The sequence below is a fragment of the Trachurus trachurus genome (genome assembly GCF_905171665.1).
Source record: "Trachurus trachurus genome assembly, chromosome: 3".
NCBI classification, from domain to species: Eukaryota; Metazoa; Chordata; class Actinopteri; order Carangiformes; family Carangidae; genus Trachurus; species Trachurus trachurus.
This window is the reverse complement of record NC_139893.1, coordinates 39,398,313-39,422,135: the sequence shown is the minus strand read 5'-3', so window position 1 is coordinate 39,422,135 and position 23,823 is coordinate 39,398,313. Positions and strand designations below refer to the sequence as shown.

The window sequence follows — 23,823 nt, the reverse complement described above, 5'->3', positions numbered from 1 at the left end:
GTATATATATTATAAATGGGTCAGCCAAATCTGTCAGTAGTTGGTGGCTGAGGAACAGACGAGCTGTTCGCACCCTGCAGTGGCCTGCAGAGCTTCTTTTACTACAGAATTAAGGAGTCCTATGCGCACACGCTTGTGCACGCATACACACACACACACAATTTATCAAGCTCCATTAATTAAGCCCAAGGCTCTTTGCTATGTAGCACTACACAACTGCAAGTATACACACACCTCTCTTCAACTTAGCATATTTTTATAGGTGAAAATAGCAGTTCATTAATTAGCTTGTCACAGTCAGGGGTACCTCAGGGCTTAATCAAGGTCACGGGAGCATTTCTCTCCCGATACAGCCTGTTACCCACAGAAAAGTTGCCTTTAACAATATGCATTTAATGCTGAAATGACCCTTGTACGTCGCTGCAGCAGTCTGGTATTTATCACCTACCTTAATTGTAACTGAGAAATCCAGCTCCAGCACTCACCTGCTTCTTTACACTGTGATAATATTTGGATGTAAAAAAGAAAAAATATTCAGCCATGAAACACTTTTAAGAACACAGCACTTTTATGTGTTATTACTTGTCACAGCTCCTGGAGGGTTTGTGGTTTTATAGAGGAGGGTTACTTCACCGGAGCCTCCACAAGACAAAGAACAGAAGCTGAGAGAAATGAAGCTCCAGCAGCCGAGCCACTGTCATTAGTGGAAGTAGATAATCCTCTCTAACAGCACCCTCTTAAATCACTATCTGCCTCATTTTGGGGTTTTCCCTTCACTTCCTTTATCCTCACACCCTGTTCTATAGCAGACCAACAACACACACACACATACAGACCTTAAACAGGTCTTATAGTCTTTCATGTGCTTGATTAAAAATGCTCACATTCTCTCCTGCAAGCTTGGAGCAAACACATACATGATGCCAGATCTTCCTTAACCTAAACCCTGTGCACACTCAGCCTGCTGACAAAGATAAATATAGCACTTCCTAGAGAAGACAGAGGAGGACTCGGAACAATAGTCTGGGAGAGGAATCCAGGACACTGTTGCAAACCACTGTGGTTAAAGCCCCGACTCCGAACCACAGAGTAATCTAAACAGACAACACTTTGATCCCGGTTCAATCTGGGTATTGTCAAAAAAGAAAATTGGTTGGAGTCGGTGTGCAGGCGTTAATGTTTTCATTTGTGTTGGGCTCCAAAAGGCTTGCAACCAGAGTGCATGTGATTTTCATATGATTACCTTTTACACCCGGGTTACAGCTGGGTCCAGCATTCAGCCCCTCCATGCTCAGCAGCAGGTAGTGCAACATTCAGTAAAATATCATGACGTAGAATGTCCAGTTATGAAGTAATGCAAATGTTAAAGGGACAACAAGGAGTTTTGGAAAAGCGAAGCGTTTTCACACTACATTTATGAGCCTCCGCGCACCGTGAAATTCTTTGACCGGCGCAAGACAGACTCATGTTTTCATTCATCAAGAATTAAAGTCAGAGGTTGGAAGACGATCACATACCGTCATAGTCCCGACCATAAACGGCGATTCGGCGGCGTTATTCTCATGACTCGCCACAAAACCGAAAGTAAAGAAACGCTTGTCGGCTCGCCCAGCATTTCCACCACCACTAATAATAACAAAATAACATAACCAAAACCATATATTTTTCGAAAATGGGCCCATTAACAAGTGGTAACGTAGATTCATCCACATTAATATGAGACTTTTTTATTGTCGCAGAATTTTTCGTTCTGCCGCTGGAGAAACTCCTCGTTGTCCCTTTAAAGGTGTTAGCTACAAGTTTAATTCCTCCCGGCTAGTACGTATCACACTCACACTCACCCACTCTCGCTCCAACCTTCAATTGTACTGGCTGCCAGGTACGCCTAGGGAGCGGTTAGTACCTAAAGCTAAGCTAACGCTAACCGTATTTAACGAGCAGCAGACAGTGTTGACAGTGGACTAGAAACACATCTGAATCATTTCACACTAACTCACCTGCAGACAAACCGACAAACCTGCAGCATCACACCTGCACTGGAAACGCTACAGTACCGGCTGACCGTTAGTTAGCATTAGCATTAGCATGATGCCATTCCTTCATAGAGGCAAAGACGGTTTATAAACCAAGACCTTCCATGACGAGTCAGCTTCCTGTATAATGTCACGTGGGCTTCTGCACGGCCACGCCCCTTTAGGGAGACCAGAGGCAGCCTGGAGTGTATTGACTCCAATGGGACAATTGAACGTGAACACATATTATGGTCGATTCTTTCTCCCCACAGTCACTGAAGTAAATTTTGGACTCATTTTTCACAAGCCACATCTCTTCTGAACAGTTTGACACGAAAATGGGAATTTTCAGACGGACACATCAGGAGAAAATCCACTTTGTTCCAGACCTGTCTCTGTCTCCACGACACACTCTCGCGAGATTTGGCACAGATCTCCTAGGCAACGTCAAACAAACGGCCGCGAACTCCTGTGAAAATGATTTAAATTATTTTTGTCATGCTAAATATTACTGTTAGTAGTGTAAATATTTAATGTTATAATAAGTAAATATTAATATCTCACTTTCATCTACCTACAAATTGTATAAATCCACACACACGTTCACAGACGAGGTGGTGACGGTTGGCCACGCCCATTTAGAGAGACAGGAAGTGTATACCATTTCATATCATTGGAGCAGCCGCTCATGGAGTATCTTTCCATTTATTGAATATCTTTGATAGAGCTATCAGGATCTGGTGAGCTCCACCTCACGTAACGTCAACGTACTAATGCTGTTGGCACAGAGATCATTTCATGTCGACGTTGCCAACGTAACCAGATGTAAATATTTATATATTTTGGACCCGTCAAAATTTATAAAACAATTATTTATATGCTATTAAAAAAAATCTGTAAAATTAATACTTTGATTCTGCACCCCTCTAGACGTTCTGTGGATGGATGTATTAGTTTTGAAAAATTGTTGTAAGTAGCTTGTAGCTATAACCTTTAAATATGTATTGAGCTGATGTGGCCACTAGGAGGCAACCAGACACTCACATAAATGGTAAAATTAAGTTATCTGTTGATAAACCATTGAAAACCATTTGGGCTCCAATGTCTGAGCTTGTCTGTTTATCTAAAGGAACCCACTGAGTTGAGTCTGAATTCCCTGTGGTTTCATCACAGTTATCAGTCCCCGTGTATGACATATTGGAAATATTGAACATCTAGCCCCTAATAATCAATTTTAATCTCTACTTAGAAGTTTCACTGACCCTTCAGAGGTCAAAGACGGCGACGAAAACCGAGGAGGAAGGGTGTTGTTACACAACGACAGGATGGTGTGGCACTTTTTCTGCTGCAGTAACTTCAGTGGGCTTAGAACCTGCTGTAATTGGCAGAAGACCTAGTTTTCCAGATTTCAAGTTCAAGTCCACTCTCTAGAGTTATGAAAATATGTGTGTGTGGGGGGGGGCTTAACAGTCAATTCCACATGGATTACTCTGTGTTATTCAGTGAGTAGCACAGTGTTATAGTGTTAGGACTTTGACAGTCATTTGACTTAAGTTGTCAAGGGAGATGCCAGTAACAAGACAGGCATGGAGGAAAGCCTGGCAGGGGGATTGGAAGTGTGTGTGTTTGTGTGGAGATGGAGAGTGTGTGTGTTTGAATACATTTTTTCTCCTTACTCTTTTATGAACACATTAATCAAATATATCCAGTCAACAGGAAGCATTTGTGGGACTTAACTTCATCAGTGTGGTATATAACCCTGGTCCCTGCTCTGTACTCTTCATATTCAATATAAATAATAAGAAGCAGCATAAATTCATGCTCCATGAGTCAAAGCCAAAGAAAATCCACAGTTTAGATACTCACTTGCTACAATAAAGCATACGGTGCATGATTAACACTCTATACTTATTTTGTAATTAAAAGCATCGTGTTAAATTCATTATAAAACAACTGCTAATAATTTATCACTAAATAACGTATGTGTATAAAAACCGCAGATTCACAGTCATTCATGCAACAGCTCCACATGCCACACCATGCCTCTGTGCAGTCTTCTTTAAAGGGATAGTTCACCCAAAATTCAAATTTCTCATTATCTACTCACCCTCATGTGGACTAAGGGCTGGGAGAAGTTTCAGAGTCCTCCGTGCCTTCTCTGAGTTACAGCGGGGCTCCGTGCAGCACTATGACGGTAGCGAACGGAGCTCACTTTTCTTTGTTCAAAAAGACACACCAAAAAACATCCAAATACCTCCATACTGCTCGTCTGTAATGTCCCTCTTGTATTGAAGCCCCAACATGAGAAATTGTTCCGAAAAATATTAAACAAGTCTATATTTTAAGCTTGTTTGTAGCGGAAGCTCCCAGTGTTGCTCTGCCGGAATCTCGTGCGATTTGCGGAGCCGTGAACTGGGTGTCAGTGCAAATCGCGCGAGATTTGGACGGACCAGGAAGAGCAGTGCTGGGAGCTTCCGCTACAAACAAGCTTAAAATATAGACTTATTTAATTTGTTTCAGAACAATTTCTCATGTCGGGGCTTCAATACAAGAGGGACATTACAGACGAGCACTATGGAGGTATTTGGATGTTTTTTGTGTCTTTTTGGACAAAGAAAAGTGAGCTCCGTTCTCAACCGTCATATGGACATGCAGTGCTGCACGGAGCCCCGCTGTAACTCAGAGAAGCCACGGAGGACTCTGGAACTTCTCCCAGCCCTTAGTCCACATGAGGGTGAGTAGATAATGAGTGAAATTTGAATTTTGGGTGAACTATCCCTTTAAGCCGACCTGTTAACCACCTTAGTACAGAAGCAAGTAGAAGAGGGGCACCCAGGCAGATGTATCCACCACACATTTATTCCCCACATGAAGAACCTGGGTGCAGTGGGATGGGATGGTGCTGCAGCTGTGGTTTGTCAGGCTGCAGTGAACCAAATGAGCAGTGTCAGTGGACGGGACGGCAGCGAGGGATCATGCCCCTGTCACTGCATCCAGTCCTGCTGCAGAGGGGGGGGTCAGGGACGGCTGGGGGGGAAGGTTCTTGTTAAAGGTTCTCACTGTCAAGTGAAAAAGAGATGTGGGAAGACATTAGTCACAACAAAATCTGGAAAATAACATCATTTCGAAGAATCTCGCCGCTTAACCTTAAAGGGATAGTTCAACATTTTGGCAAATTTGCCTATTGCCATAATCCTTATAGACAATAGGAGTAGGTTCATTACCTTTAATTGTTGGTGCATGTTGTTTTTAGATCGGCGGGGCAGAGACGCGAGCTGCTCAGCTAACGCAGCTAATGGAGGCTCATGGTATTTCCCTCATCAAACTCATCAAATACATAATCACAACTCCAAAACACTCTCGTGGAGAAGTTGTGACCTGCACATTCACCACACTATGAGATAATAATGTACAATATTAAAACTATAGGGATTATGGCAATTGGCAAGAGGCGAATTTGCCAAAATGTTGAAATATCCCTTTAATGTAATAATTAAAAAGATAATTAAGTAAGTGAAGTATTATTTTACGTTAATTTATGTCCAGAGTGTACAGTCAAAAAAACAGTGAAGTTTTATTTCCCTCATCTTTTTAACTCATTTTACACAGGAAAGTACAAACAAACAGCATAGTGGCATGAAGTGGTTATGGGATGTGTTTGTTTAGGGAAACAGCAGGAGGAGAGTAGAAGACAAGTGATCAGGTGATTATTCTAGTTTAGAGCCACATTATCACCAGCTCTAATCTCAGCATATTACACTCTTCTTCTCAGAAGGATGGGGTTTGGGTTTCACGTGTGCTCTCTGTGTCACAAGGTCTTTAAGTGAACTATCTGTTAATCAGAGTAATTCTTCTGCCGGAGCTATTCCTGGCTGTGTGAAGAGGGAAGCTCGCCTCCGGTGGAACGCTGTAGATTAGCTTGGATTTCACCACACAGCCGGAGCCTTTATCACCATCGCTGGTGTGGTGTTGCTCTAACCTTTTTCTGACATTTTTTCTTTTACTTTGTTGTCTTGTTTCTGTAGGCCCACATTTGAGTCTCAGCTGGACTCATCCAGTACTGAAAAGTTTTCCAGCACTGAACTGATTTAGTCTTTCCTCGAGCCAGAAGAGCTTCTATTTAACGAAGGAACATCTACTTGAAATAGACAGCAGAGAGCCTCAAAGAAAAACCTCCACATAAAACAAGATTTATGCTGTAAAAGTGAGGAAAAGGGAGAAAAACAACTCCAGCCGTGGTATCTGAAGTGTACTTTCTCTTTATTTAATTTGACATAATTCCTTCTTATCCTCCTTCTCCATCCAGGCGTGCCTCTGTCCACTCAGTGGGGCCCTCAGGGCTACTTCTACGCCATCCAGATCGCCCAATACGGTTTGAGTCATTACAGCAAAAACCTGACGGAGCGCCCCCCCCACGTGGAGGTCTACGATACGGCCGAGGAGAGGGACAGCCGCGCCAGCACGGCGCCCTGGAGTGTGCCCAAAGGTTGCGGTCTCAGCCGCGTCCACGACAAGACCCGAGCTACCTCTGTGCGCCAGTTCAGCGCTGCAGGTACGTGAGCCCCCCCCCACCACCACCACACGGCCTCAGGGCACGCAGCTTATCTGCTTTCACTCAGTCTGTAGGAGGCTGGATATGCCGCTGCACCCTCAGGACAGGATGATAGTCAGGGGTGAGTCACCACAGCGGGGTGAGGAGGAGACAGGCAGGATGACTGCAGACCAGCCACAAACAGCAGAGACATGGAGAGGGAATGTTAACCCTTTGGGATGACCTGCTTTTCTGCATCGATTGGTCCAAAAACGTAAAACAGACACACACCCATCAGATATAACAATAGTTGTGTTTCCATCCACCTTTTTTTATTCGCATTTTCAAAAATTGCGAATAAATACTTGGATGGAAACGCCAGAAATTCGAGAAAAAAAAGGCAGTAAATGCGCATAAAAGTTTTTACGCTTTGGGGGGGTGGATTTGTCAGCGTATCGATAAAATGAAAATGCGACTTTTTGTTATGGAAACAGGTTATGAGAATTGAGGCAGAGTTTGTGGGTGAAGTGCTGCTGGACTCCCCGGTCTCCCAGCTCTCCTCTGCACACCGCAACACAAACGCGCTCCATAACCCATAATCTTTTGTTTATGACGGTTAAGACTACACAAACACACGCTGTAACATCGTATATGTTATGTAACGTTATCCACCGCTCCATTTATTGATTTTTCGCCGGCTTCGTTGTCAACAAACGCACGTGGGCGAGAAGAGCACAACCAAAACAGCAGAAAAGCGAGCGGACTGTCACAGTTCCCTACTGTCTTTCTGTGTAAATATCTCATGTTACAACATGAAAACCTGACGCTTATATTCAAGTGCGGCCTATAGTGTATTTTCTTTTAAATTTAGCTGGTGCGACTTATACAAGTGCGCCTATAGTCCGGAAAGTACTTAATTATCCATGATGTTGAGTGTCAGCTGTCAGCTGAGTGTCAACTGTTGTCATGGATACATTCACGCTGTCTTATGACGTAATCTCACGGCGCACTCCTCCTCTCCCAATAATCGCAAAACAATAACGAATGGAAACGGGCATAAATTCGCATTTGCTTTTTGCGCATTTTCACAAAATCCGCTCTTAAATTCGGTACATTTGGATGGAAATCCAGTTAGTGTGTCCACCTACCTAATATTGTGTTGGTCCTTTTTGCTGCCAAATCCACAACAAACTGCGCTGCACTGTGTGTTGTGACAGCTTTCTATCAGAAGCAGCATGAACTTGTTCAGTCTGAGCAACTAACAGTATCTGGTCTGTTGGATGGAGCACACAGGCCAGCCTTCAATGAGCCGCTTCACCACTCTGCCTTCTAGGGCTGATGTCGAATAGTCCACTATTCAACTATTGGAGGTCTGATTCGACCTTCAACCTCGTCGCCGAATCGTCACAAAATGTGGTTGTGAAAAAACCAGATATACCATTCTGATCATATAGGGGTGCTGCCTGCTGCTGAACATCTGATTTGACAGAGAATTCTGTTTTCAAATGAATGAATGAATATTTCTTTTCGTTGTGGCCCATCCCATATGGGATTACAAGACACATTTTCTGACAAATCAAAAACTAGACAGTCCTTCCTGTCACACAAGTGCGACACATTAATATAAAACTTCAGATTACTTTCAGTACTCATCTGTATATCGCTCTTCGTCTCATTGCCCAGGCATCGTCCAACCACACAAATTCTTCTTATAATATAGGCCAGACTGTTTTGATACAAACATCCCAGTGAGTGGTGGAGGACCGGCGCACCCGTCTCTCTCTCTCTCTCTCGACTCTTTTCTCCGGAGCGGAAACAGACGGATATAAGATCATGAATCAACGAGCGGAAAAACAACATGATTCGACGATTATTTGACTATGTGCAAAATCTGAGGAATCAGATTTGACTATGAAAATCCTTAGTCCAGGACACTCCTGGTTCCTTCCTTGGACCACTTGATAGATCCTGACCACTGCAGACCAGGAACAGCCCAGGGAGCTGCAGCTGTTCACATGAGAGACCCAGTGGTCTCAGGGGTCTCATTTATAAAACTGTGCGTAGGATCGTTACTAAAAGGGTACGTACGCCCAAAAGCCAAGTTTTGCGTGCGCCAAAAATATTCAGACTTATAAAACCCTGCGTACGCACACTTGCAAGCAAACTTCTCTTTATAAATCACAGAGTTCCTACAAGTGTGCGCAGCTGAATCCGCTTCACGTTCCGCCCTGTACACGCCCTGTTTCAACCCTAGATGGTCGATGCAAACCTCCTCATGAATGTGATCTGCATGTCAATGAGCCTGACGTGCTCTACTTGTTCTGTCGCTGTTGTGAATTAGCTGCAGGTGTGAAAGTGACAACGTGACGTGTTGCTGCAGCTGTTAACGGCGTCAGCGGCTCAGAGCGCACGCCGTGTTGTTTTGGTGCGCTGCCTCTCAAATGCCAGACCCGGTTCGGCACATGGTTACAACAATGACAACAGTTGTAGTGAATCTGAAACAAGTTATGAACCAGTCACCACCATCATGGGCCAGGCAGTCGTTGATCCCTGAAGACCCTCTCCCTCCTTATTCTCCTCCAGCGGTGCCGTGGTGCAGCATTACGCACGGAGCTCACTGCTGTATTTATATATTTACAGTAATTAGACTGATCAATAAAAATGTGTTGAGTCAGTCAGTTAGTGGTATCCTCCATCCTGAAATACAGTATATTCTGAAGAATTAACGAACATGACGCTTTTATTTATGCCGGTTTTCTCTCAGTTTTTGTGATGAACAGCATTAAGTAGGACTGATAACAAGAAAACAGAGTGTAACGATTGTGATTAGTGGCTTTTTCCCAGTCTTTGATATTTAATTGACTCTTGATAGGACCGGATGCTTTATCCCATGCAGCCGCGCCGTCCTCTCCTACCTCTGCGCTCTGGGAGTGGACAATATGACAGAGAGATGGTGGTGATTAAATATAGAGAAGGAATTTTGATTTTGAATTTTCAGTTAAATTCTAAGAAGATGTTTCTGAAACACAAGTCCGATGCAAAATAACGCTGTTGAATTAAATCACCGTGGCAACATGGATCTAACGCATACGGGTTGAAATTAAATGTGTGACGGCCGATAATAAAAACATAATCGTTCTTCTCACTCTACATTTCCTGAGTCTGACTTCAGTTCACCACCACACCGTCTGTGTCGCCAATGGGCTCTATGCACAGCTCCACTACTTCCTGAACTTAAGGCAGCTCCTTTGTTTCCTGTCTTGCATTATTGGACAACCTGATTAATCCAGGTGTGTCTGACCATTGTGACTACTCAGACACACCTGGATTAATCAGTTTGTCCAATAATCTAAAACAGGAAACAAAGGAGCAGCATTAAGTTCAGGAAGTAGTGGAGCTGTGCAAAGAGCCAGTTCCCCTTTTCCTCCAAACCATGCGTACACATGGCTCAGAGTTTGCTTAGGGCTGCGCACATTCTCCCGTCAAGTTTGTTTTTTATAGATCACAACCTTGGCGTGGAAAGTCACGTACGCCACTTTCAGGCCCGTTTTGTGCGTACGCAACGGTTATAAATGAGACCCCTGATCCTTACAACGACCATTTTTCCTGCTTCGAACACGTCAACTTTGGTGCTATGATGAGGAGTTATTCAGTGTTCACTTCACCTGTCACTGGTCAGAATGTTAGGCCTGATGGGTAACCTTGTGTGTCCTGATGAACATCCACATTGAACATTCCTGGCGCTGTTGGAAGTCAAAGTAAAAATTTGACGATTTAATACTTATTAAATCCAAGGATTCACCTGGAATTGAACAGGCTGAATCTCTGTTGGTGCCGATAATCTCACAACCTTCTTCAGCTCAGATACTTGAGAATCTCTCTCCAGGTGGTCTCACAGCTTCCCTACTAGATTAAGGTCTGGGCTGTGACTGGCCCGCCCCAGAAGGTGGATTTTCTTTGTCTGTAGCTGTTCTGTAGGAGATTTTCTTTGATATTTGGGGTCATTGTGCTGCTGTGGCACTCAGCTGCTCCTGAGCTTCGCTGGGTGTTGTCCTGGAAGATATCGTGATAAAGCTGGGAATTTATCTTCCCCTCTATAATGACAAGATCAGCCCCAGTCAGGATGTTCCCTCCACCTGACTTCACCTGTGGGATTATGTGTTCCTGTGTTGGATTACAGTGAGTTTTTCTTTCCTAGTGCTCCATGTTCCTCCCATATAACTCCACAATTTCATCAGTCCATAAGTCATTTTGTCATTAATGTCATGTCATGTCAAGATGCTTCTTGGTAAACTTGAGGGATGAGAGCAGAGTTTTTTGGAATTTGTTACTGACGATCCTGTGTGTTTTTGGAGCCGTCTTTTCCGGGCTCCCACTTGTGGAGAGTGAAACCACAGAACCACAGAACTGAATCATCTCCATTTATAGACACGTTGGCTGTGCACTGATGGAGATCTAACCCAGGGGTGCTCAATTAAAATTCATAGAGCTCCAGTTAGACACGATTTCCTCAACTAAAGGCCTGGAGCAGGGGTCCTGGGAGGGAGGGGGGGCTGTTGGGTTAAAAATAATAACTTCTCTAATGATAATTAAATCTTCTTTCTCATTTCAAGGTCAATAAGGGCTGTAATTAGTGAAAATACATAACAGAGAGCTGTTTATCTTCAAAGAAATTACTTTTTTCTACAGATGAATGCTTTTCAGTTGTAGTTTAATAGATGTTTTGTGAGTATTTAGAGCAGCAGGAAACTAGATGGGGGATTGATTTAACTACATGTTCACCCACATCAAGTCAAGTTAGCCAATGCAACTGCGAAAGTCACTGGTGCTCTGTGGAACTTTCTTATTTTGATCAAACCATTTATAAAGAGTACAGTTATGTCTGATAACAGAATGTATTTAAAGGGATAGTTCAACATTTTGGCAAATTGGCCCATTGCCATAATCCCTATAGTCATAGCAGTAGGTTCATTGCTGTACCTTTTAATTGTCGGTGCAAGCTATTTTTAGAACGGCGGAGCAGAGCCGTGAGCTGCTCAGAGCTACGCTACGGAAGCTAATGGAATTTATTGGTTTCTCTCATCAAACTCATCAAATACACAATCCAACAACTCCACAACGCTCTGGTGGACAAGTTGTGACCTGCACATTCACCACGCTATGAGATAATAACACAACGTTACCAGACAGAGAGAGAGAGTTGTTTTCAAGGTAAATGCAGAGACTGCTTGCTGGAAAACTGCCACAGACGGGAACGTGCATCATCTGTTTTGCATGAATTTACCTCTGCTCCACCGTTCTTTAAATAGCTTGCACCGACAATTAAAGGTAACAAACCTACTGATATGACTATAGGGATTATGACAATGGGCCAATTTGCCAAAATGTTGAACTATCCCTTTAAGATACCAAGACAATGAATTGACATTAGATAAAATTTCACTGAAAGCTTTTTGTGTCTTTGATAGTGAATTGATGAGATTCACAAGTATCTCATCCGTCTGCGTTGCCTCTAATGTGTTGATTTCTCCATAAGTATGTGATTAACAGCAGTTTTATCACCTGTAATAAAACTGACTGACTTTGCACCGTGTCGGCTCCGACCAACCACATTTAATTCACCTCGCTCTCTTTGCATCCAAGGCTCAGGCGGCGCCGAGGACACTCTGCTCCAGCTGCTCTCAGACCTTAACAGTCATTTGTTATTGTGTGCAGCGTTCGCCGTCTGTAAAGAGGGAAAATATGAAGGAAAACAGACTTTAGACGTATTGTAATTTTAATGATGTCCCAGACAGAGTGGTGTTCAGGGCTGCAGTATGAATATACGGTGAGGAAAAACACCGTCTGACTCAGAGCTGGTGAGATTGGAGTTCTCTGTGACTGACTGAAGAGATGCAGTTGCGTATAAATGCTGCTGATTATCCCTGTTCCTGTAACTAATGACAACTGTTTCTGGGAAATCGACTCGACTGCTGTCGCCTAATGTTGAGCTTCAGAGATGGTTTTGTCGTTTCACTTCAAGGGTCTTCTAAAAACCCAACTCCTGATGCCACTAATAAGTGGGTCGCCCTATCTGGACCTGCACCTCTTCACCTATGAATTATTTAGAGTTATTCAGTGCGACAGTGTTTCTGTTTTAACCGGTGCAGCTTCTGGAGCCTTTGTGGCTCTGGTCACATGATACTGCACAGCCACACATTGCAACTCAGAGAGTGAGATAGCTTTGCAAGTGCTGTCACACGGCTGGAACTCAAACTTCCCTTTCATTTTTTTATTTTTTATTATTAAATTAAGCGCTCAATATTTATATGCACATCATTCAGAAGCTCTCTGTTATGTACTCATTATAGCAGCTGTTTCCCTTTAAAAGAGAAAAGAATATTTTAATTATCATCATAGTTATGTTTGCCTGAGGAAATTCTGTGTAAATGAACCTGGATTTTTAATTGAATACAGTACTGTACAATAATACAATAATACCTATCTTAGTAAAAAATTCTGTGAAAATTCTGTGAAAACCAAACAATTCAGAGGGACATAAAAACAAGAACAAAAGCAATATTTCATAACTCTAGGCAACCTAACACACAGAACACAAAAACAGGTGCGGCTTCATTACTGGATCATTAGTGCAGTGTAAATGACAGTCTCAATATCAGTCGGAAAAATTGCAATTTGAATTTAAAGCAGGTCAGCTGTACACACGCCCTGCCTCATCTACTGCTTCATGGTGTGAACGTTGAGCTGTAGTCCCAGCCCTCTAAGCCCCTCATCCACAAGACTGACCCAGGTTCTCTTGCTTCATCCTCAGGGTGGCAGCTTCACTGTAGTGCGGCCATGGAGACCCTGTGGTTCCAGCTCAGGCTCTCTGTCCTGCACAGACAGACGGTGTCTAAGGTGCTTTGCTTTCACACAGGCAGTAACCATGTTTCCATCCACTTGTCGATCGTTATCGATAAAAATATGAATGTGAATAATGCTGGTTTAAGTGCGTTTCCATCGAACACCTTTAAAGGGACAACGAGGAGTTTCTCCAGCGGCAGAACGAAAAATTCCGACAAAAAAGTCTCATATTAATGTGGATGAATCTACGCTACCCACACTTGTTAATGGGCCCATTATGGAACGTTACGAGATGGACTTGTTTTTGAGGTAAATGCAGAGACTGCTTGATGAAAAACTGTCCCTGACGGGAACACGCATCAGCAGTTTTACATGAATTTACTCGTAACGTTGTGTTATTATCTCATAGTGTGGTGAATGTGCAGGTCACAACTTGTTCACCAGAGCGTTTTGGAGTTGTTGGATTGTGTATTTAAAGGGATAGTAGCATTTTTTTTAAAGTGGGGTTGTATGATGATGAAGTACTTTAATTGGAATGGAACTGTGTATTTTTTTTCAGGTAAAACCTCTTTTAGGCTGCGAAAACAGTCCGTTTCTTTGGGTCTGTTCACAACACTGTGTGTTGTAAATCTCTGGGCAGGGCTATGGGCTGGCGTTGCTAACGGGAGGAGTGCAGAGAGTCTTCTACTGCAATTAAAGTACTTAGGGTCTATTTGTAGATCATACAACCCCTCTTTAAAAAAATGCTACTATCCCTTTAATAGTTTGATCAGGGGAAACTAAGAAATCCCATTAGCCTCCGTAGTGTAGCTCTGAGCAGCTCGCGGCTCTTCTCTGCCGTTCTAAAAATAGCTTGCACCGACAATTAAAGGTAATGAACCTCCTCCTAGAACTATAGGGATTATGGCAATGGACCAATTTGCCAAAAATGTTGAACTATCCCTTTAACTATATGCCTGATTATCTGTGCTGATAGAGACTGGGAATCTAGCCTAGTTTTACAGCTGTAAAATAACCAAGACCACAAGATAGCTGGCAGCAGGCTCCTATCTGGAACTGGAAGAAGTCAAAGTCTTTTATCCAGTCGTCTGTGGCTCTCATCTGATCCCCTGCTGATACTTCCCCTCTCCCTCCGTCTCTCTCTCTCTGTCCTCTATTGAGCCCCCGTCTCTACTGTAATTTTCCCCTCCTCCTAATTCTTCAGCTTTCAGCCTCTCATCATCAACAATTTCTCTTCATTTCACCGCTCCACGCCTTTCTCTCCCTCTCTCTGTCTGTTCAGCTCCATGCTCACCTCGCCTTAAAGCTCCAGCTCATCACCGCAGCTCCGTCTTTCCTTTGACATCATCATGGTTTCATCATCTCCCCTCAACCCTCCCTTGGCAGTCTTCATTCTCCATTAATCTTCCCGTCTATTGCTAGACTTAAATCTTCCACCTCTATTTGCTCATTTCTACCCACTTATCACCCCTCGTCCCTCGTGTACCCCCCAAAACGTTGCAGTCGTATCTGCCCCGTCCATTTTAATGCCTTGTTCTGCTGCCTCATCCAAACTTCTTTTTGTTTTCCTCCTCTGCTGTCAGTTTCTCTCTCCGTCTTGTCTCCCTCCAGTTCCTCTCCCACTCCCTTCCTTTTTGTTTGGGTCTTTTTTCTTCCTTACTGTATCTAGGGCACCGGTGTTGAACAGCCTCTGAAATCCTCTGACAAGTGGATCAATCGTCTGTCCCCTGATAATATCCAACCATCTGCACGTTGCTGCACGAGCGCTGTCCTCCGCTGAGCACCTATATTTTCCAGAATTTCCTTCGTGTTCGGTCAAACGTTCAAAAATGTAGTTTGTAGAAACAAACCCCCTGTTTGAATTAGCGGGGTGTTGGCGGTATACAGATGCAGCAGCAGCTGTCGCCAGCTCCAGAGCCTTTAAAAAGTTTTCACTAAGCTTTGATGTTTCATTTCCTTGCAGCATTAAATCACTGTAGATGTAATGTGGCTTTTTATACACTGATAAACAACAAACCCTAATGATCCCGGTCCTGGTTGATCCCGAGCAGCTGCTTCTTCAGGAAGACAAACATGTCAGTTGGTCAGATGATCTCATGCTGCTGCACTCTGTAGAAGCAGTTTACCAGGGAGCTTCAACATTCTCCCTACGCAGCCAGCTCGCGTCCATCCAGGTCCATTAGATCGCACCAAACAGAGCACCCGGTTAAATGTAACACAATGGATCATAAAATCATCACTTTGTCAACATCAGTCACACCCGCTGGCACAAGCCACATGTGACCAGTCAGTCGGAGGGGGGCTTAAGATAACTGGACGTAATGGATGCAGAACAATTCATCATGGAGGTGGAAAACTGCAACATTTTATGATATGGTGGATATGGCTACAAAACACCCGTTCATCAAGAACATAAAAAAATCATTGAGCAACAGCAAATCAACCTCAAGAGAGCAAAGTGATCTGTTGTTTACATTTTAATCTCACTTTATACATTATGATCATGTTGCTTGCAGATATGCAACACATGCAGTAGGCGATGGTTTGCTCCGTCAGTCGGAGACAAACTACAGCCTTTACTACAGGTAAAGCTGAAGACCTGGAGGTTTACAGCTTGTCACCTTAAACTCTGTTGCCTCTAACTTTACTCAGCTCTGACTGAGTTATATGAGAGCGGATACTAAACAGACAGGATCTTCATTTTCCTGTAAATTCCTCATGTTTTGATTGACTAAACTCCATTAAACTCCACCATCATCAATAAAAGCTATTATACAGATAGATATTTAATAAGTCTACATGGATAGCTACTGGAGGAGAAATACTGACGTGATGGGTTTGATTTTACAACTTTGATATCAGAGTGGATGTGAGTTGGCCAAGTCAGAGTCCAGATCTAGATTCTTCTTTTTAAGATTTAATGGCTTGTTTTCAGTTTTGCATTGAAAAAGGAGAAAACATTTTTCACAAAGATTCAAGGTTGTGTTCAGAAACAGTTAGAGTGGGCACACAATATTGTGAATACATATACTGTATATATATATATATATATATATATACTGTATGTGTGTATGTATGTATATATATATATATTTATATATATAAGATTCAGAGTCTTTGGTACTGTATCTAACCCATAAAACCTCCTCTGATTCAGTGTTGTAACATGTCGCACTGAAGCCATGAGTCAAGTAATTGATTAGTCAATCAATAGGAAATAAATAAGCAGCTAATCTCATAATTGTTCAATTGTGTTGAGTCATCTGTCAAGTGAAAATCACCAGAGACAATTTGATGGTTTCAGCTTCAATCTCAGATATGAAAATGTTTATCTTTGTCAATATGCGTTACATTCGAGTTTTATGCATTTTCCACTATTTTCCATGGTTATTTTCAAAGATATAAATAATATCAATTGAGGGAATGACCAATAATAGAAATATGAACATTCCAACTTCCTGCGGGGGCTGGCTGAGTATTTCTGTAGCCACTGACTCCTGTCTGGGTGTGGAGAATGTGTTTTGCTAATCACAAGGGCATTGACTAATGTGTTGTCACTTTCATCTTCTGTATCCACTCACATCCAAATACTTACCGTACGCATATTTTCAAGTGTTCGTCTTTCACACTGGCACTCACACAAGAGCGTGGCTGACATATTTCTAGCTGCGTGTCATCTCCGTATCCCGCCTCACTGCTAAACAGCCAGAGAGCGGTGGAGAGCATAGGAGGTGGAATCTCGTCTATATTCCCTTCCCATCCTTTATTGATGGCAGAGTAATCACAGGGCCAGGGTACAAATCCACTTACTCTCTGCATTGCCTTAAGTAATGGATTTATGAGTGCATTAAAGAGTCGTAGTCATCCAGCGGCCCCTGCCAGACTGGCTCTCTCCTTCATTCTCCTCCTGATCGACTGGCTTTGTGTCTCAGTTGGCCTCGTCTACTTCTGCTTTCTCAGCTCGTGTCATGTGAGATCTCTGTCTCCGATCCTCAATTGTCTTCTCACTATTGGCTCATTTTCACTCTCTCCACTCTCAGCCGAGGCTTTAAGAGCAGTTGTGCGACTCATCATTCCATTACCCTCCTTTTTTTTTTTTTTTCCTCCTGACTCCTACATGCGTCCCTCCCATCGTCCTTCGGGGAGCCGTGATTTTTATTTTTATTTTTATTTATTTTTTATTTTGCTGTTCAGACCCAGTAACAAGGCCAGAGGAGGGTTAGGATCGTTCCAGGAGCTGGTAGTGCTTTAGGCTGTTGAAATGAAATCAGAGCAGCAGCCGAATACTGAGAGTTGATAGAAGTGAAAGAGGAGCCGAGGCGCTATGGAAAATGAGAATCCTCTGAGTTTGTATCTTTGAGATTTGTAGGGAGGAGATGTTGTGGAGGGAAAAGTCACCGCAGTGAATCGACTTCTCGTTTTCACTCCATCTTGCAGCCGCTCTGTTCTTCTTTCCCTCAGTTTTCTCCCTCTATTCCCCCCAGTCCGTCCTCCTAATTAAGCTCAGTGTGCAGTGACACATCTGTACTCTACATCCCATGAGAACTTGTCTCTGTGTGTCTGTCTGCTCTCTCTCTCCAACACACACACACACCCAGTGAGGCTCTTCACACAGGTAATAACGATACAAGAGCTCAGTGATAAAGAAGCTTTGACCACAGATCATTTCTTAAGTTGTCTGATTGTTATCGGTCTGAGAATGTGACTGCAGAGTGTGAAAAGACGAGGTGTCATAGGAACACACCATCAGCAGAGAGACGGACGCACTGCAAAAGGCTTTCAGTCAGTTTGCTAAAAATAGTTCATTGTCATCCAGTAACTGTTGAAGTTCAGTCAAATCGGGTTAGGCAATTTATTTCTGATAGAATTTGCTTGAATGAACCCAGTGACATTTCCTTTCTCCTGCTGGGTAACACTTTATAAGAAATACACACTATTAAGCATTAGTTAAGCATTAATAAACACTGAATTCATCATTTATAACGCATGAATAATTAGTATGTAGTTTATAAATACAGTTAGTGCTTATCAGTGATGAGTAAAACATGTTAACTGTGTTTATAAATTACATACTAATCAGTATTCACATGTTATAAATGATGAATTCAGTATTTAAAGTGATAGTTCACCCAAAATTCAAATTTCACTCATTATCTACTCACCCTCATGTCGACCAAGAGCTGTGAGAATTTTCAGAGTCCTCCGTTCCTTCTCTGAGTTACGGGGGGGTCCACGCAGCAGTATTTGTCCATATAATGGTTGTCAATGGATACCAACTTTCTTTGTTCAAAAAGACACACTAAAAAACATCCAAATACCTCCACACTGCTCGTCTGTAATGTCCCTCTTGTATTGAAGCCCCGACATGAGAATTGTTCAGAAAAAAATTAAATAAGTCTATATTTTAAACTTGTTTGTAGTGGAAGCTCCCAGTGTCTCGGTTCACTGATCTTCCTGTGTCAGTGCAAATCTCGTGTGATTTGCACTGACCAGCGGAACAATTTCTCATGTCGGGGCTTTAATACAAGAGGGACATTACAGACGAGCAGTATGGAGGTATTTGGATGTTTTTTGGTGTGTCTTTTTGGACGAAGAAAGTTGGTATCCATTGACAACCATTATATGGACAAATACTGCTGCGCAGACCCCCCCGTAACTCAGAGAAGGAACGGAGGACTCTGAAAATTCTCACAGCTTTTAGTCGACATGAGGGTGAGTAGATAATGAGTGAAATTTGAATTTTGGGTGAACTATCCCTTTAATGCTTAATACTGTGTAGTTATTATAATGTGTTACCTCCTGCTGTTCTCATACATCACGCCCACTTTTATATCTGCTGCACCCTCCCCCTCCCCCCACCACAGAGTCCTCAGAGGGCGTGTCCCTCCAGCTGGGGAACTCCAAAGACTTCATCCTCAGCCTGGACATCAAGTTCACCTCCAACGGCAGCGTGTCGGTTGTCCTGGAGACCACGGAGAAGGGCCCTCCCTTCACCATCCACTACGTGACCGGCACGCAGCTCATCGCCTTCAAAGATCATGAAATCACATACGGAGTCGGGCCGAGGACCAGCTGGACCACTCTGACCCGGGACCTGCTCACCGACCTCAGGAAGGGCGTGGGCCTGTCCAACACCAAGGCCGTGAAGGCTACCAAGGTTGGTGCAAGAAATATACATGTAGCTATGTGACTTCATTAGAGAATACATTTTTTCATCAGCTGATAAGGAATCGGCCGCTAGGTTGATCATTGAGTCATTTCAACACTTGGGAAAGTAGGATAAACATTTTTCAATTTTTGAAACTGTTAATCAATTTATCAAGGAAATATTCAGAAAATCACTCAATAAGGGAAAGAATTCATAATAAGTGTCATGGGATTTAACGCTCTGAGGCACTGACCTTTACAGCTCTGAAATAGTGACATCACTGGCTAGAGTAGAATTTTCTTTGTTCCAAGCCACAAATTACACTCTACATGATTTTTTCCACAATTGTAGACAGACTTGTCCTCTCTCTCACGATGTGCTCAGAAAAGCGGAGAGACTTCCAGAATTTGAACTGTGAGCCTCTGAGTGAGGCCCATTGACTCCAATACAAAGATTTTCTGAGACAAACAGGAAGAACTTCTGCTTTTGACTCGCACAGGTTTCCAAAATATTTACTCTAGAAACAATAAAAACATATCAAAATATTGACAAAGTCCTGTGGACGCTCACGGTCTGCTTCTTTTTCTGATAGGAGCTGCCGTTTTGTCACAATGAGCCACAATGTGAGACCAGCGCTGAGATAGAAAATTGCCCTCTTTCTTGACGTTTCTGTCTGCCTCAGCAGGTGTAAATCGTCTATTGTCGTGGCAACCCCCTCACATTACCGTGGCAACCTCTGAGCCTCAGGCCAGAGCCACAGCTGAGACCAATTAATTAATCAGGGACTCCTCTGATATCACTGCAGTTTATCCACTTCTGACCCCTGTCTCCCATACATTTATATCAAGTCTCTGTCAAACACAACCACACACACCAACACACACACGCACACGCTCTTCTCTCTCTCACACACACACACACACACACACACACACACACACACACACACACACACACACACACACACACACACACACACACACACACACAGGTAACTTTATGTGATTACAGTCACACACAAATGCACACAGACAGGTTGACAGCTCCTCAGTGTTTAGAGCAGTGTTTTTCAACCGTGGGGTCGCCTGGAATTCAAATGGGGTCGCCTGAAATGTCTAGTAATTGATTTAAAAAAAACTTACTGATAAAAATATTTTTAACTAATAATTATTCTTTTAAAATGATGATTAAAAACACCACAATCTTAAACAACTGTATTCTATACTTTCAGTTTCTTGAATATAAATTGAGTTCAAATAAACAAAAAGATTTGAGCTGGCGCATCTTGATTGACAGCTGTGATCGCAGGGTCGCCGAAAATTAGTGATGTGAAAATGGGGTCACGAGCAAAAAGAGGTTGGGAACCACTGGTTCAGAGAAAGACCATCAGGTGTCTGTCTGATTAGCTTTTCCTTGACCTCGAGGTTGTGGGTTTGATTCCCATGTTGACAGAGGTCACACCCTCAGTAGCAGTTTAGTTTAGTTTAGTTTAGTTTATTAGTTTAATAAGGGACAGTGTGCAATTACATTAATCATTTAAAGGAAAAAAAAAATGAAAAGATGGTTGCACCAGATTTAGCTCCCAGCTAGTTTCCATCTGTAGTCCCTACACATAACATAAAAGTGATAAAATACACAGAATACAAGCTACTATACAAAGGTGAGGCATAAACAGACACAGTTGGACAATGGACAACACTGAAACATGTATGAGGTAGGCAAAGTGCAAGGTGCTTATAGCAGCAAGATGTTGATTGTTATATACTGTATGTGTGGTGGACAAAGTGCAAAGCGCTCATAGCATAGGTCCCCGTGGCACTCTCAACATTTCTAGAAGGAAATTTTCTAGTTAGATTGACTTGCCTCTAAGTTAATGGTATCAACAAACAACAATTATAGCTTCATTGTAAATGTTGATCATATGTACTGTAGAGGTATTTTTGTAATATTTAACTTTTACTTTTAATAGAACCAGGTTTCTGTGAGAATATCAACATGAAATGTTCACATGTAGAGATACCCAATCCTACTTCCATTCATTCATTATTTTATCCCCCCCCTCCTCCCTCTCAGATCATGCCCAGGCGGGTGGTGCGGTTAGTCCTACATGGGCGCGGCTTTGTGGACAACGTCACCATCTCCACCACCGCCCACATGGCGGCTTTCTTCGCCGCCAGCGACTGGCTGGTGCGCAACCAGGACGAGCGAGGCGGCTGGCCCATCATGGTCACCCGCAAGCTGGGCGAAGGCTTCCGGCCCCTGGAGCCCGGCTGGTACTCGGCCATGGCTCAGGGCCAGGCCATGTCCACCCTGGTGAGAGCCTACCTCCTCACCAAGGAGCAGCTTTACCTCAACGCCGCCCTCAAAGCCGTGGGGCCGTACAAGGTGCCTTCAGCGCAGCACGGGGTGAAAGCCGTGTTCATGAACAAATACGACTGGTATGAAGAATACCCCACCACGCCCAGCTCCTTCGTCCTCAACGGCTTCATCTACTCCCTGCTGGGACTCTACGACTTGACTGAGACGGCCGGAGAGAAGCTGGGCAGGGAGGCGGGGCAGCTGTTCGGCCGCGGCATGGAGTCGCTGAAGGCCGTGCTGCCGCTCTTCGACACGGGCTCCGGGAGCATCTACGACCTGCGTCACTTCATGCTGGGCACCGCCCCCAACCTGGCGCGCTGGGACTATCACACCACTCACATCAACCAGCTCCAGCTGCTGGCCTCTATAGACAACGCCCCCATCTTCAAAGATGTGGTGAAGCGTTGGAAAAACTACTTAAAAGGGATCCGTGCCAAGCACAACTAGGTAAAGCGTCCTGTACCCCACACATGGCATACATCATCGATGAGGAACAGGCTCTACTCTACGTACACGGACCGAGTGGATCATTGAATGTGTGGTGGGTGCTCGCAGCGTGTGTCTGTGTGCATCCCAGTTTTGGTTGAGGATGATGTTTTAAAGGATGAGTCTAGTCAGCTGCAGCTCTCGACTCTGAAACTTTCTCGTGTGCTCTGTTGCAGGTTTGATAGTTTCTGCAACACTGACTGTAGCGCCCCACGCCTGTGTTTCTTCTTTTTTCTTGAGCTAGTGTTTGTAATTATGCACAGACCTAGTTTCAGAGTGTGCGTTTGCGTGCGTGTGTGTGTGTGTGTCTGTGTGGGTGTGATTTAAAGTATCAATATACACTTTGATGTTAGAGAAAGACAAAACTTCTCACATCTCTGACATTCTTCCTCTAGTCTCTTCTCAAACTGTATTTTTTTACCATCTCATCCCAGATTTGCAAAGTTTATTGAGAGAAATAAACTGTAAATAACAGAATATATTATAAATTATTTGGAGAATATTGCCAAAAAGATATTGATATAAGATACTTTTGGGTTGTATTTCAACACAGCAACATTGTTTCATCCCATTAACTTTGAACACGTATAAGGAGGTTTGTTTCTGACGTTGAGGACTCAAACGCTTTATGCTTCCAAACCAGAAACTTCCAGGTCTTTTCTGAAGCCCCTTTTCTCTCAAATACAGATACCTAATCACAAATAAGTGGGAGGGGTGTGTTATTTTGTGCTTGAAATACTTTTTATCTTTGTGTGTGTGTATGAGTGTGTGTGTGTGTGTGTGTGTGTGTGTGTGTGTTAAGGTGCTTGAAACAAACTTGATTTCTAAGAGTTAAACCGATTCCGCTACCAGTCACTCTCCTTGGTTCCTACCCATAATTCCACTGTGTTTAGCATTCAGTCAGAGTTGCCTGCGTGACCGCGTCTTGACTCATGTGACTTACACTTGCTGTGTTTCAGTTGACATCAGCTTCAAAAAAATCCAATAATAATCTGAAGAAAAGAAAAGAAACCATGATAAATCATTTCTCTTAATGAACTGTGTTGGAGCTGCTGTGATGCCATCCCATCGTGTCTGTGTGTGATGTTTAGAGATCACACGCTGTTTGCTACCATCCTTAGGTGCTAACAAAAACCAACTGTCAGCCGTTCAGAAAAACCAAGTGAATAATTAACGTGCTGAGGTAATTAGTTCTGCATCACTCAAAAGTTCAGCTCCATTAGTAAAGCAGAAGTTTCCCATCTCAGAGATCCTGGCTGAGAATCCCAACGGAGCCGAGTCGAGGCTTTATGAACAAAAGGCTAGTGTCTACATGTGTGTGTTGCCTTGATGTGACAGACTGTATGACACACAGATAATATTGCTGATCATTTCTTCAGCTCTTTACAGGTGTCTTTTACTGTTGTGACCACAGGGAACTGCAGGTTGACTTTTAATTAATGTGT

The 23,823-nt window shown here is 43.2% G+C and overlaps 1 protein-coding gene across 1 annotated transcript in view; it reads left to right on the top strand.

Annotated features, from left to right (window-relative positions):
• glceb (glucuronic acid epimerase b) overlaps positions 1–23,823 on the top strand; it is an 81,855-nt gene extending 58,032 nt beyond the window's left edge. Inside the window, exons 4-6 of the mRNA XM_083997517.1 lie at positions 6,319–6,564; positions 19,251–19,543; positions 21,608–23,823. Of these exons, the coding sequence (XP_083853643.1) occupies positions 6,319–6,564; positions 19,251–19,543; positions 21,608–22,339 (1,271 nt within the window). The 3' untranslated portion in view covers positions 22,340–23,823. The remainder of the gene's footprint in view (positions 1–6,318; positions 6,565–19,250; positions 19,544–21,607) is intronic.